The 12,505-nt window shown below is 36.4% G+C and overlaps 1 protein-coding gene across 2 annotated transcripts in view; it reads right to left on the bottom strand.

Annotated features, from left to right (window-relative positions):
* Window positions 1-12,505, bottom strand: part of ATP10B (ATPase phospholipid transporting 10B (putative)) — a 2,370,254-nt gene that overhangs the window by 781,076 nt on the left and 1,576,673 nt on the right. The window contains exon 1 of one of the 2 annotated variants that reach the window (XM_044069528.1): window positions 6,456-7,088. The exons of the other annotated variant lie outside the window; for it this stretch is intronic. Coding sequence (XP_043925463.1) covers window positions 6,456-6,859 — 404 coding nt within the window. The 5' untranslated portion in view covers window positions 6,860-7,088. Of the gene's footprint in view, window positions 1-6,455; window positions 7,089-12,505 lie in introns of those variants that run through there. 2 annotated transcript variants of the gene reach the window in all.

Genomic DNA, 12,505 nt, shown 5'->3' with positions numbered 1-12,505 from the left:
ATGATGACAACAATGTCAGATTGACAAATCAGGACAAGGCTGAAAAGGCAGGCTTAGTCACACATTTTCTTTAAGCTTGGCAAACTACAATTTTTTTTGTGCTGTAACACTGTATAACATTAAAAGGAGGTTGCAGTTTAAGCACTTAACTCTTTGCAGAATCATATAATGACTGCTGGGGAATACTTGAAAGTGTTCCTTTAAAAATAAAGAAATGGTTCCTTTTATGATTTTTTAAAATCCCCATGTAATTCTTTAAGAAAGCTTAAAACATGTTGTAGAAGGCTGTATTGCACCAAAGTTTATACCTGCACTGCAGTTTTTGCCTTTCTGCAAGCAGCCAGGGTTAACTGAATAAGATGCAGGATGGCCTATTTTCAGATGCAGTCTGGAGATCAGTAAAGTATGGACAGTGACTCAGCTTGATAAGCCACAGATCTCGGAACAAATGGGGTGATATCACTTGGAAGACAGCTGTATTAAATGTGAATCACTATGCCATTGGATATGTGGCAACAAAATATCACACACAATATAAATACTGTAGTTATTTACAATATAAATATTACCATCACATGGGGTGTTCTTATTGTAAACGCATGTCTTCTTATTTTTTTTTACCACAAATTCATCATTCAGCTTTCAAAATATAGCTCAAAAATGTAGAAGTTCACAAAGTCCAGTTTAGAAAGAAAATTGAATTAAGAAGAAAATGCAATAATGAACCAGCTAACAAAATCAGATAATGCTTAACACTACAACGAGCAGTTAAGAATCATAGGTTACAACAGATACAGTACAAACCAAGAATGTTTCCAAAACATATACATGCACTACACACACACACACACACACACACACACACACACACACACACACACACACACACACACACACACACATAAACATCAATGCAAACTGTTTGTGCCTTAAACTGGTACAGAGGGCAGTTAATAATTAATGCAAACAGCACCCTCTCTTGTAACAATTTGATGGAATTTATGACAAAGGACCCACTTTAGGAAACCTGCTTCATAGCCATAAGATGTAGGTATAGTTAAAAGTAAAACAAAATGAGCTACAATCCAGAAATATCCTGTCCACTCAGCATAAAAAGTTTTTATGCTCAACTTAATTTCTGTTGAGCAGTCAAACAGCCTCTAAATGCAACCCCCCCACACACACACACACGACTCACACATTAAATTTTCAGTTTAGTAGCTTAAACCTCTGTGCATTACTTTACTTTTTTTTTTTGTATGTTTATTAGCTTTCTGGAACTGCTACAGGATGTCTGTTAATCTCGCTTTAAATGCAAAAGGAATACAGTGCTTTATAAGAGCATTCACACTTGTTAGTAATTACAAAATATTGAGGGCCATGTACCCTTCTATTTTCTTTATCTATTTCAATTTATCCTGTAATTTTATTGAATAACTGAAGGGTTATTCTTTTAAACATCAAACGCATGGTTGTTAGATGGTGGGTGGCGTTTAGGCGGGACTTGCCACCGTGCATCCTGTGAGGTACTGTTCAAATACAAAGTCTAAAAAAAAGCAAATATTTTCAAAAATAAATAAATACTCCCTACAAAATCCCCTTTTCAATGAAAAGCTATGTCCAGCAACTTTGTATTTTTTTCCTCAGCACCCTCTCTGCTGGCTCCTTCAATACAACATTAATTTATTGTGCCCTTACATTGCAGGTGTTAAAATGTATGAAAGTATTTTTTTTTTTCATTTTGTTTGCTAAAAATAGTTTTAGTAAAATAATTTCTCAAGCATTACAAATATTTAAATGTATATCTATGTCTGTTTTGCTTAAATCCCCTATTGACACCTGCACCAGTCTTGTTCTAATTAACAATAAATTTGTGAACCTCTACCATATGAATTCAGGGCAGCCAATAGTACAGATATCTTTAATAATTAAAACTGAGCACCTTACCTGTCACCCTCTTAGAGCACGAAATCTGGACATAGTCATAAATAATGGGGAAACAAAGGTCCAATATAGGGACATTTTTTAAATATTGCTCTTACAAAATTAGAAAGTTGATAGAATAACATGTTTTGCATTAGCATGAATTTCTGAATGGTATGAAGTCTGAAACTCAAATGTCTGTAATTATTTTCTGACCTCAGCCTTTAATATTTCACTAACGATTTGTCGGAAAAAATCACAATTTTATGAAAAACAGACAAAAAAATGTGAAGCAAAACTCTGGACATCCTGCAAAACTCTTTACAGTTGAGAGGTATGCTGAGTACACATTATGACACATTACACTGAACTCCTCCTAAGAGCACCAACACCATACAAATTATTCTAAATAAGATCACTGTCTCTGAACCCCATGGACATTAATACACTACACAAAAGCAAATGTCCTATTACCTCATGGCAACATACAACTTGCCTATCTTACTCTGAAACTACAACACAATGACTTCTCTCCAATATATAATTATGAATTAACTAACATGGACAGGTCCTGAGCCATTTTACAGTACAAAAAGATCAAGGTTAAAGACTACAGTGAATGACAATTCAGACTAGCAAGTTAACAAGTACGACTGAATGGTATAAGGAACTGTACCTGCAGAAAATCCTCATTAATATGGAAAGAATACATAAATTCCAATGTGTCATCATGTAACATTACTGGCCTTAGCACATAACTTAGTTTTAGCCTTTTAGACTTCCACAATTAAAAATATTTAATTCATTATTTTAACATTTAGCACAAACCCATTTGTTTTGCTGACCCAACACTACACTTGCAAAACACAATGAAATGGCAAGTGCATTCAAGTCAGAAGCATTTTAACTAATTTAGCATTGTCATTTTTATTTCTTTATAGTCATAAAACCCAAAAAGCAGAGTACAGGCTAAAGTGATACTTTATTTTTTGTTGTGCAGAATCCATTTGGACCTAAATACTTAATTTATCATTACCTCTGCAGCAAACGTCATCATGCACTGAACATAGTCTTTCATGTGCACTTACTATGCATTACACAGATATATAGATAGCTAGATAAAGTAAATGCTATTTACCACTGGAAACACATATGTACACACCATACTTGTTTCATTCCTCAGTTCTTCCTAGCCTTTCACTGGTATACATTAACATCATTTACTTTTAAAATCAGTGGATTATGCTTACACTAAAAGCTTGTTCTCACAACTGCAATGCCTGAGCTATGTAACTAAAGTTATTCCAAGAGATGCATTTACATGTTTCTTACAGTTAACGCCTGATAGTAAGTTTAATGATTGAAAAATAAAATGATGGAAGTATAGGGCAAAATACCAAAAATTATTTAATTAAGAAGTGTTGTAGACTCCAAAAATTGCTCTGTCATATCTAGAACCCAGTGTGGAGACACATCAAACTTGCTGCTGGTTAGGGATACTAGATATTGAATGCAGGAGGCAAGCTTATGTACATATTCAATTATATATTTATTGACGCTGAAGTTCCATTCTCACAGAGGCCAGTTTTCTGCATTTCAACTGTGAAACACTATGCAACACTTAATGTTGCAATTTGAGGAAGGGGAGTCTAGAGTACTGACCCCTAGTGTCACTTTCAGATGTTCTGGGTGGCACAGAGAATTTTGCTTAAAGGGTGACTTACTGGGGTTATAATAAATAGTATAATACATTTTATAATTAAATACTATTGTATTTTGACAAAACATTTAATTCTTAGACAAAGGTGAATTTGCAAATATCAGTGTTGTGAGGCTGGCAGTTTGCACACAGGATTAAGGCTATGAGCTAGTAACAATCTGCTTCCTGTGCTACAGGGTTTGATTCCCTCAGACTTCATCTGCCTACTGTGTGACCTTCAGAAAGTCACTTAGCCAGTCAAGGGTCTATGTCAATTAAACGAACGGCATATGGTTGAGACCGCATGTTCGACATTTCAAGAGTCCGAAGGTTGACTTTTAACAGTGCTGTATGGTGCAGAATGGGAGAATTTCCCTTTTCTGCACTGAAGTGCGGTCTCGGACTTGGTATATTTAAATGGGGGGGGGTGCAGGGGGGATTGTCCCACTACTCCACTTTTACTGTATGTTTTTCTTTTTTTTTTTTTAAATTAGATATTTGAACTTCCAAATGTCGACCATATGGTCTTGAACATATGGTATTTGACATTTTGGAAGTTCGAATATTTGACATAGACCCGCCAGGCAATGCTTTGGGCAATTGGAAATCGTTCTTGGCACCTCAGTAATCATTTGGAACACATGACTGGTATGAACCTATAGGAAAATCCCACTGTAGAAAAACGGTACTACTGTGCATATTAAGTTTGTATGTGTGTGTGTGTGTGTGTGTGTGTGTGTGTGTGTGTGTGTGTGTGTGTGTGTGTGTGTGTGTGTGTCTGTTTTCCTGCCTGCCTGTCTGTAAGCAGAGGACATGCATACTATAAGTGGTCAGAAGAGTTAACATTCTACATTCAGAATGGAATTTAAAGTGGTCAGGAAATTTTACAAGGCATTATTTAAAGTTACAGCAAAGGAACCTTTCTTTATCAACCTTTCAGGTGATGATTCTCCATTAAGATTGTATAGTACAATGCTTTGGTTTCTTAGTATTGAAGATTAATCTGGATCACTTCTCCATTTGTCACTGTCCCAAAGACTTTAGTCCAAAATCCAAATGTGTGCATAAAGTATCTTAAAACAATACATCTTCTAGGAAAAAATCTGGTCATCTTACAAAGTAATTTAGATGCGTCTACTTACTTATCCCAACATAATATGAGTATGATGTTTTATCTATAATACAAAAAAGGAAGGATTCCTGTCTCATGTTACCCAGGAAAATAAATGCAGCCCAGCAACATTTAAGGCCAAGAAAATAAAAACATATTATGTTAACAAGAGATGCAGGTAGTTGAATAAAATCTAGAAGGAACTTCACATAAAGATGAAACATCATTCTGGACTGTTTCGAGAACTTCTTAAGTGCATATCAGTGCTTGTTGTTTTAACCCTTAAGTGAAAATCGTACAGTATAATTCTGCTGTCATGTTCAAGAATGCCATATAGATACTAACATTTTCTGGGAAAGAATCCAAACATATCTCTCTGTGAAGATTTTAAAGACCTCATTTAGTGTTTTACTACTTAAAAAAAAAAAAAGAACAGATCAGCCATTTAGGTACTTCCTGTTTTTGTTCTCATTCATTTCAGTTTGTCAAGAACAACAGCCCATTCCAGGAAGCAACAGGTGTAAGGTAAGAAAGGAGCCCTGAATGGGACAGCAGTTATCACAATGTAAACACAGAAGATACTCAGTTACACACACACACACACACACACACACAATTGAACAGCAGTGGTAGAAAATAATTGAATATAGTCATATTAAATAAATGTGTATGCTAGTGTGTTAATCTTTGTACATTCACATCACTGTGCCTCAACTAGGAATAATTTTGTACATCATTTTAGTATTTGCATATGTTATTAGTTCTGAAGAAGTTAGTATGTGGAACAAAAACACTAAACTCATTTTTGACTAAAAGAACCACTGGTCTGTCTGCTCGTGTTTTGTTTATGGATTTTTAACCATAGTTTTTGTTGCTTGCTGTAGCACCAGTAGTCAAAAACAATGTACAACCAGTTCAAAAGTGAAAGCTGAAGAGTGAATATTCTGTAAGCCGTGGAATTCTCCAAAACAATGGAATAATCATATTTTTATAATCACTGCCACTTACTCTGTAGACTTATTCTAAAGATGAAAAGCAAACATGCCTGTAAGGAAGATAAACCATACAACTTGTATAGCACTTTTTATGTGGCTTCATGTTTCTTAGGGTGTTTTATATACACAAAATTTATATATTTTATACATTTATGTTTGTCAGTTATTCTTGAGAATTAAGACTCTGAGCTGTTAATGAACTGCTTTCTATAATCAGGGGTAAAGGGTTTGATCCTTTATATATCCATTTGCCTACTGTATGACTCTGGGTAAATCACAAAAGGAAGTGCTCCTGGATTGCCTCTGTGAAGGGACACTTGTGACCTGTGGTCTTATCTGGTTAACAAATCTGCAAAAAAAAAAAGTGTGTGTGTGTGTGTGTGTGTGTGTGTGTGTGTGTGTGTGTGTGTGTGTGTGTGTGTGTGTGTGTGTGTGCGTGTGTGTGTGTGTGTGCATTTGCGTTATATGTATGCATGTATACATGTATGTATGCTTTTTCTTAAGATATGTAGCGATCAGCAAATACCTTGAAGTGTATAGACATGGCAAGAGAACACTAACTTAACATACAGAACATTAAAAAATAGGTACCTGAACTACATTAACATGTTAGAAGTATAAGATAAAAAGGCATTACTTTGGAAGACATTTATCTGTGAAACAGAAACGGTGTCTAATAATGTGACTTCATTATACATCCAGGAAGGTATTATCACAGTTTACATACCTTTTGTAAATAAGACATTCTATGTTATTGATTTCTTTGTCAGACTTGTATCTCCTGAAGTCTTCCCATGCATCCTTAATGGCCGTCACACATAATATTATACAGATGGGAATAACATTCATGGCAGGTTGAAAAGCATTGACCACTGGCACAAAATTTAAGGCAGCCACAGCTACAAAATACACATTTGCTAAACGATGAAACTGCTCAAAGAGATTCTTTGGGATAAAAGACAAGAGTGTGTATTTCCTTGTGTTGATTGTATTGTCTGCATAGATGCAGTTGGGATTAGGTATCTTACTGGAGTCCTCAAAAGGCAGGTTTGAAACCACTTCACGAAACTTGTCATGTTTCTTTTTTGCTTGTACTCTGTTGAAGTATTGGAGTGGGTTCACTGAAGTCATCTCGTAGACAGTTCACTTTGATCTCAGCGTGTATTTATTCCTGGTTTGTATAACAAGTTAAAACTTATGTGGTGAAAGTTTTTTCTTTCTTCTCATTGTACTTTTCTTTTCTTCCTGTTCTTTCTGTCTGCTGTAGTACGTAACTCCATAATCAAGAGTAGAGCCTTACAAAACAGGCAAGCTCTCAAAAGGTGAACTGCTTTCTCCCTCCTCTTCTAAACACACCTGTTGCCACAGACATCAAGCATAGGTATGACCTAGCAAACCAGGTTTACCTGCAAAATGTAGCTCATACAGGGTCCTAGTGCCTGGCATATTAAAAGATGAAACAGGAAAGAAAGGCTGTTCTCAGTTAGTAAAATGAGGAATTAATAAATAACCAAGTTAGGAATTTACTTTTACATTATTAAATATATTAGAAAACACCCTTTATCTGTTTCTGCTATGTAACCATGTGAAATATAAAAATGGAGAATTGTAATAAAATCATATAAGTGTATTAAATATACTATAAAATTCATTAATTTTGAATAAGCTAAAATTATATTAGTTTTGAACCAGTATTTATACAGTTTTAAATACTCAACCACGGTCTCTTCAGTATTAACATTTCTAACATTTGCAGTGTGAAAAAAATGGTCAAAATACTTTCTTTTTTGGATTCGTAGTTGAAACACAAAACTTTTGACACGAGTTCATCTTCATATTTATTTCATAATATACCTGATAAATATCAGGATTAGGGATTTTTAACCATTTCTTTCCATCTTTGTACATTGATTGCACCATGCCATTCTAGATTTTATAGGGGTATTATTAACAAAAAGAGATAAAAGTATTTTTGTAAGGGTTATTAACAGAAAGAGAACAAAACTTTTACCAGACATCATCAAGGATACATACAGCACTGCGAACAGAGATCTGTGCAAACTTTACCTAACTCTTAATAACATAAAAGAGAGTCGGTCAGTATACCAGTTAAGGCATCAGTACTCAATCATATATATTTAGCCTTTGCTCTGATTAAAGAAAACATTGCATTTAAGAATCAGACTGGTTGGGCTTTTCCCTTTTGTGGGAAATGTAGACTTCGAAAATCTCTTAACTCAACCACCTATCAAGTTCAAATCTAATGCAGTCATAAAAATATATCAGGTTTAACTGACATAGGTAATGGAGGCCTGTTATTAGTGGTGTCCCACTGGGCTTAATATTAGGACCGATACAGGTCGTAATATGGGTTTATATTAGGTGATCAAAACTTTAAGTAATCGAATACCTAAAGATTGACACCTAGACAGCGAAAGCTGTAAATATTGAATGGCCAATTCCATGTATTCTTTCGTAGGGAAAGAATTTGCTTGGCCTTTATCGGGAATCTGCCCTTTTCTCCACTGTACAGCAATCTCGGAGTTGGTATATTTTGTTAGTGAGCACTCGATTAGGGTTTGAAATTTTTTTTTCTCCAGCCAAGCGAATTCCTTCCCTATGAAATAATTTGTAGAAGTGGCTGTTTGATGTTTACAGCTTTTTCTGTTTAGGTTTCGAGCTTTAGGCATTCAATTACCTAAAGCTTCAACTTTATAATATAGACCCCGTAATATACTTCTCTGACATCAAGGTAAATGTAGAGGGCATTTGACTGACCAAATTTGCTATCATCTGCAGGCTGGATGCAATCACTGAATTACTGAAAGACATATATATATCCTTCAGGAGGGTCTAACGCAGACAAGTAAGTGGTGCCAGAACCAATGCCTTAAAACTGAGTGCAATAAAATGCATAATTATACCCCTTGGGAAGATAACCATCCCTGCAAATTACAACATTGATAACACTCCCCTAAGAGCAGACCCAGTGGTAAGGGACTTGGAAACTCAGGTTGAAAGTAACCTGAACTTTGATCACCATGTGTCCATGGTGGTAAGAAAATCCTTCTATGTGGCCCAACTTTTAAGTAAGGATATGGCATCCAAATCTAAGGAGATCGTAATCCCACTATACTCAGTCCTCATTAGACCAGTAATGGAGTACAGTGTACCCTTTGGCATGTACCTAACTAGGCATTTGCAACAGCTGCAGCAGCCACAGAGGTTCCTCAGTAAAATAATACAGAGAGTAAATAATATGCCCTATGCAGACCTTCTCAAAGCCCTGTCCCTGTACTTAGTCTCCTACAGACTGCTGAGGGATGACCTATGTCTAATCTACAAAGTATTCTCCAGTCCAGCTCTGATGGGTCTGCTACACATTTGCAAAACAAACAGAAATAAAATTATCTGATCTAAGGATCTAATCCTTGTTTGTGAGATAAACAAAACACGTTGGAGGGGTAGGTATGTCTCTCAGAGACAAACCCTTCTCTGGAACATACACCCCATTCATGTGAAACAAAGCTCTTCCATAAGCCTATTCAAACACAGTTTGGATCAGTGGATAGGAAATAATAATTTCACCTCTAGCTTGTTGCCTTTGGCCCTTATGGACAGGGGTAGCATGTAGAAGCCCTAAGGCGCAGGCATGCATTCCAAAGCAGCTCTAGTCCATGGGCATTGATAATAGGGAAGACTGGTGCATTAATGGCTAGGCTTAAAAAGGCTTTTGGGCTGTTAGCCTAGTAACCGCCTGTAATCCTATGAACTCACATTATCTGGCAGTTAGGACTACAGTCTAGGGTTTGATTCTGTCAACATCCATTTGCCAAATGTAGGACTCTAAGCAAGCCATTTAACCAGATAGTGCTTCTGGACTGATTTGAAAAAGGTCCAGTTTAATCAGGGATCTAATATGGTTAACAAATAAATAAAAATATTGGTTGTGCTCATGGAGATTGAAGTCATCCAGAAAGGCAGGCCTGTTCCCTGTGTTTTTTCTTGTCCTCCCTGCATCATGCAATGGCATTTTATTTGCTCTATTTCAGTTCAGAGGCACCTCTGCCCTGCCAGTAAGCTGATGAAGATTTCTACCAAGGTATCTATCAGCACTTTTTATCAGATTTTCAAGGACACTTGGGGGTAGCTCATCTGGTTCCTGTGCTTTGTCATACCTAAGGGAGGTCAGTTCCCTCTTTACTTCCTCCTTTTCTGGCCTGGAATCTGTCCAGTGATTTCCCAATTCAGCTTAGCCTTCTCCTGGCATTCTCCCTCTTCACATGAAGCAGAACTAGTAACTGCCAGTTTTCTCTGATCTCTGCCACTTTTGTCCAGCTTGTCTAAGTCTGTATGTCTCTTCATCCTACTAATATAAAAATGAAAATATCCTGTGCTGCTTCCTAAACCCTTCCACTTTCTCCACTTCATCTTGTGCCTTTGCTTACTTCATCCTTCTTTGTTGCCCTATTGTTAACCTCCTTGTACAATGCTCCTCGATCTTCCCATCTCCTTCTTTCTACCTCTTGTATGTTTATCATTTGCCCCAGTTGCTAGCACCACATTTTTATGAAAGTAAACTAGTTCACTTTTGGCCTCTTCCTCATACAGTCATCCATAACCCTGAGTACCCTGTTCCTGATTTATTCCCATAGTTTGTTTACTTGCTTTCAGTCACTTAACTTATCCTTCCTTAATACAGCATAAGCCACACTCCTAGGATACTGACTGTATTCTTTACTTTTGTATTCTTACCTCCCTACCACAATATATATCCCACAGAGGTGCGATCCCTGTTGGCTTACTGTAACTTTTGTTAAATATCAATGACCTCATCTAGCCTGGTTAGGACCCACATTCGGAATTATTTCTATGCCAAAGCCTGCTAGCTATGCATTACACCTGCGTTTTCTTAGTTTAATCTGTGCTGATAGGCTATGTTAACAGATTTCAGAATACAACTGAAATGTCTAGGAATGTTTAGTCCCAGAATGGAATGATTTATTGTATTTATTTATTCCTTTGGCAACAGGGTAACCGGACTGAAACAGACAATATCAGTTTTAGTCAGGACATGGAATACAATAAAAAGGTTACAGAGAACCCAGTGGAATCCAGTTATACATGAAAAGTGGGGTTTTATGTCTGAGTAAGAGCCTTTAAGACGTAACAAAGGATAACATTTATAGAAACAGTTCTCAAAGTACAGTTATGACTTGCACGGGTTATGGAACTGGAACAGTGAAACACCATAGAGCACTTTGAAAATACTGGAGATTACCTAGATACACTAACTATTAACACATGTTGAAGAGGATACCCCTACTGCCTCTTGTTAGGTATGTAATTACAGTCAATTATGAAAATTGTTCTTGAATGCCTTATATTAAGCGTACAGCCTGCAGATATTTATAGATGACTAGTCCACAAAATCAGCATCAGTTTGTCCTATAGTATTACATGCTAACTTTTTTCAGTATTAAAATGTGTTTGAAAAATATTTCCAATCTTAGATATCTACAGACATAAAAAACACTAGTGATTATTTGTCACGATTAATAAAAGTGGCAGCAGAACATGGGTCAGGATGAGGACTTAGGTGTTTGGGCCATTGATGCATAGACAATTGGTACTGGAATGGTCTCTATGCAGTACATTATGGGTGTGTGACTGTATAACATACAGTATAAGATGCTGGCACAATAATGGAACTGTTTAAAATGTACACCTCACTACATGCAGTAGTGTTTTTTTTTCAAGGTCTTTGATGTTTTTTCTTTGGTTGCAACCAACAGTCTGTTTTTTAAGTCTAAGTAACAAATTATATCAGTCATTTAGCTTCATCTGTCTTAAAGAGTTTCTAGTTAGAGGGATTTCAGTTTTCTGGGTTTCTTACTTATGAATGGATCTATCTGGTAAAATGAAAAGCATTTACTTGATATATTTTGATTTGTAATAACAGCCATTGAGATGGAACTAACAAATGACACTGATGTAATACACTGTTGTTGTTGCCTTTCGGCTTTTCCTGGTTAGGGGTCGCCACAGTGGAACTCCGGTACGCTAATGATTGGCAGTAGATTTTCATGAACGCCGAGGTGCCAGCTCGATGTCCAACCTTCACCAAAGCCATGCCCATTTACGCATGTCTTTTGAACGCCAAACAAACCGTGGGGAGGACATGCTGCATATGATTAATTAAAACGTTTTTTATTTATCTGTTTGGTATTCAGTTAAGCACACTTGACACAAGTGTCCCTTTTCAGGAGTGACCATCAAGCACTATTAAATGATTTACTCTAAATCACTCAGTTTACAACTAGATACTAGCAGAACGAAATGCAGGACTAAAGCATGAAGTGTATTAACAAAGTATTGCCTTAAATGCCTCAGTTAAACTGCTCATGACAAACTATAACATTAATATTACTTGATAATGGATTAGTACACTGTAATACATCTTACTGGAAAGAGAAAATAAATGTTGCTATAGCTCCACCTGGGTTGGTCATTTAAATGAGAACTCTAGCACTTAAAAATGGGGAGGGGTTTGAATCTTTTCTCCTTCATATAAAAGCATACCCAGCAGGACAATAGTAAATACTCTACAAGAAACACTTCACATAATGCTAATTAGTTGGAAGAGCTTTTCCTTCTTATAGAGCTGAAACTGACAGCCTTGTGCGTGCCAATCTACCATAAAGTAATCTTCATAGGTTCATAGGATGACAGTAGGCTATTGGTCCAGAGGCCCTTATATGCCTAGCCAAGAATTTT

Source organism: Protopterus annectens, chromosome 4.part0 (assembly GCF_019279795.1).
Source record: "Protopterus annectens isolate FY-2018-M chromosome 4.part0, PAN1.0, whole genome shotgun sequence".
In the NCBI taxonomy this organism is placed as follows: domain Eukaryota; kingdom Metazoa; phylum Chordata; order Ceratodontiformes; family Protopteridae; genus Protopterus; species Protopterus annectens.
This window is presented reverse-complemented; position numbering and strand designations above follow the sequence as displayed.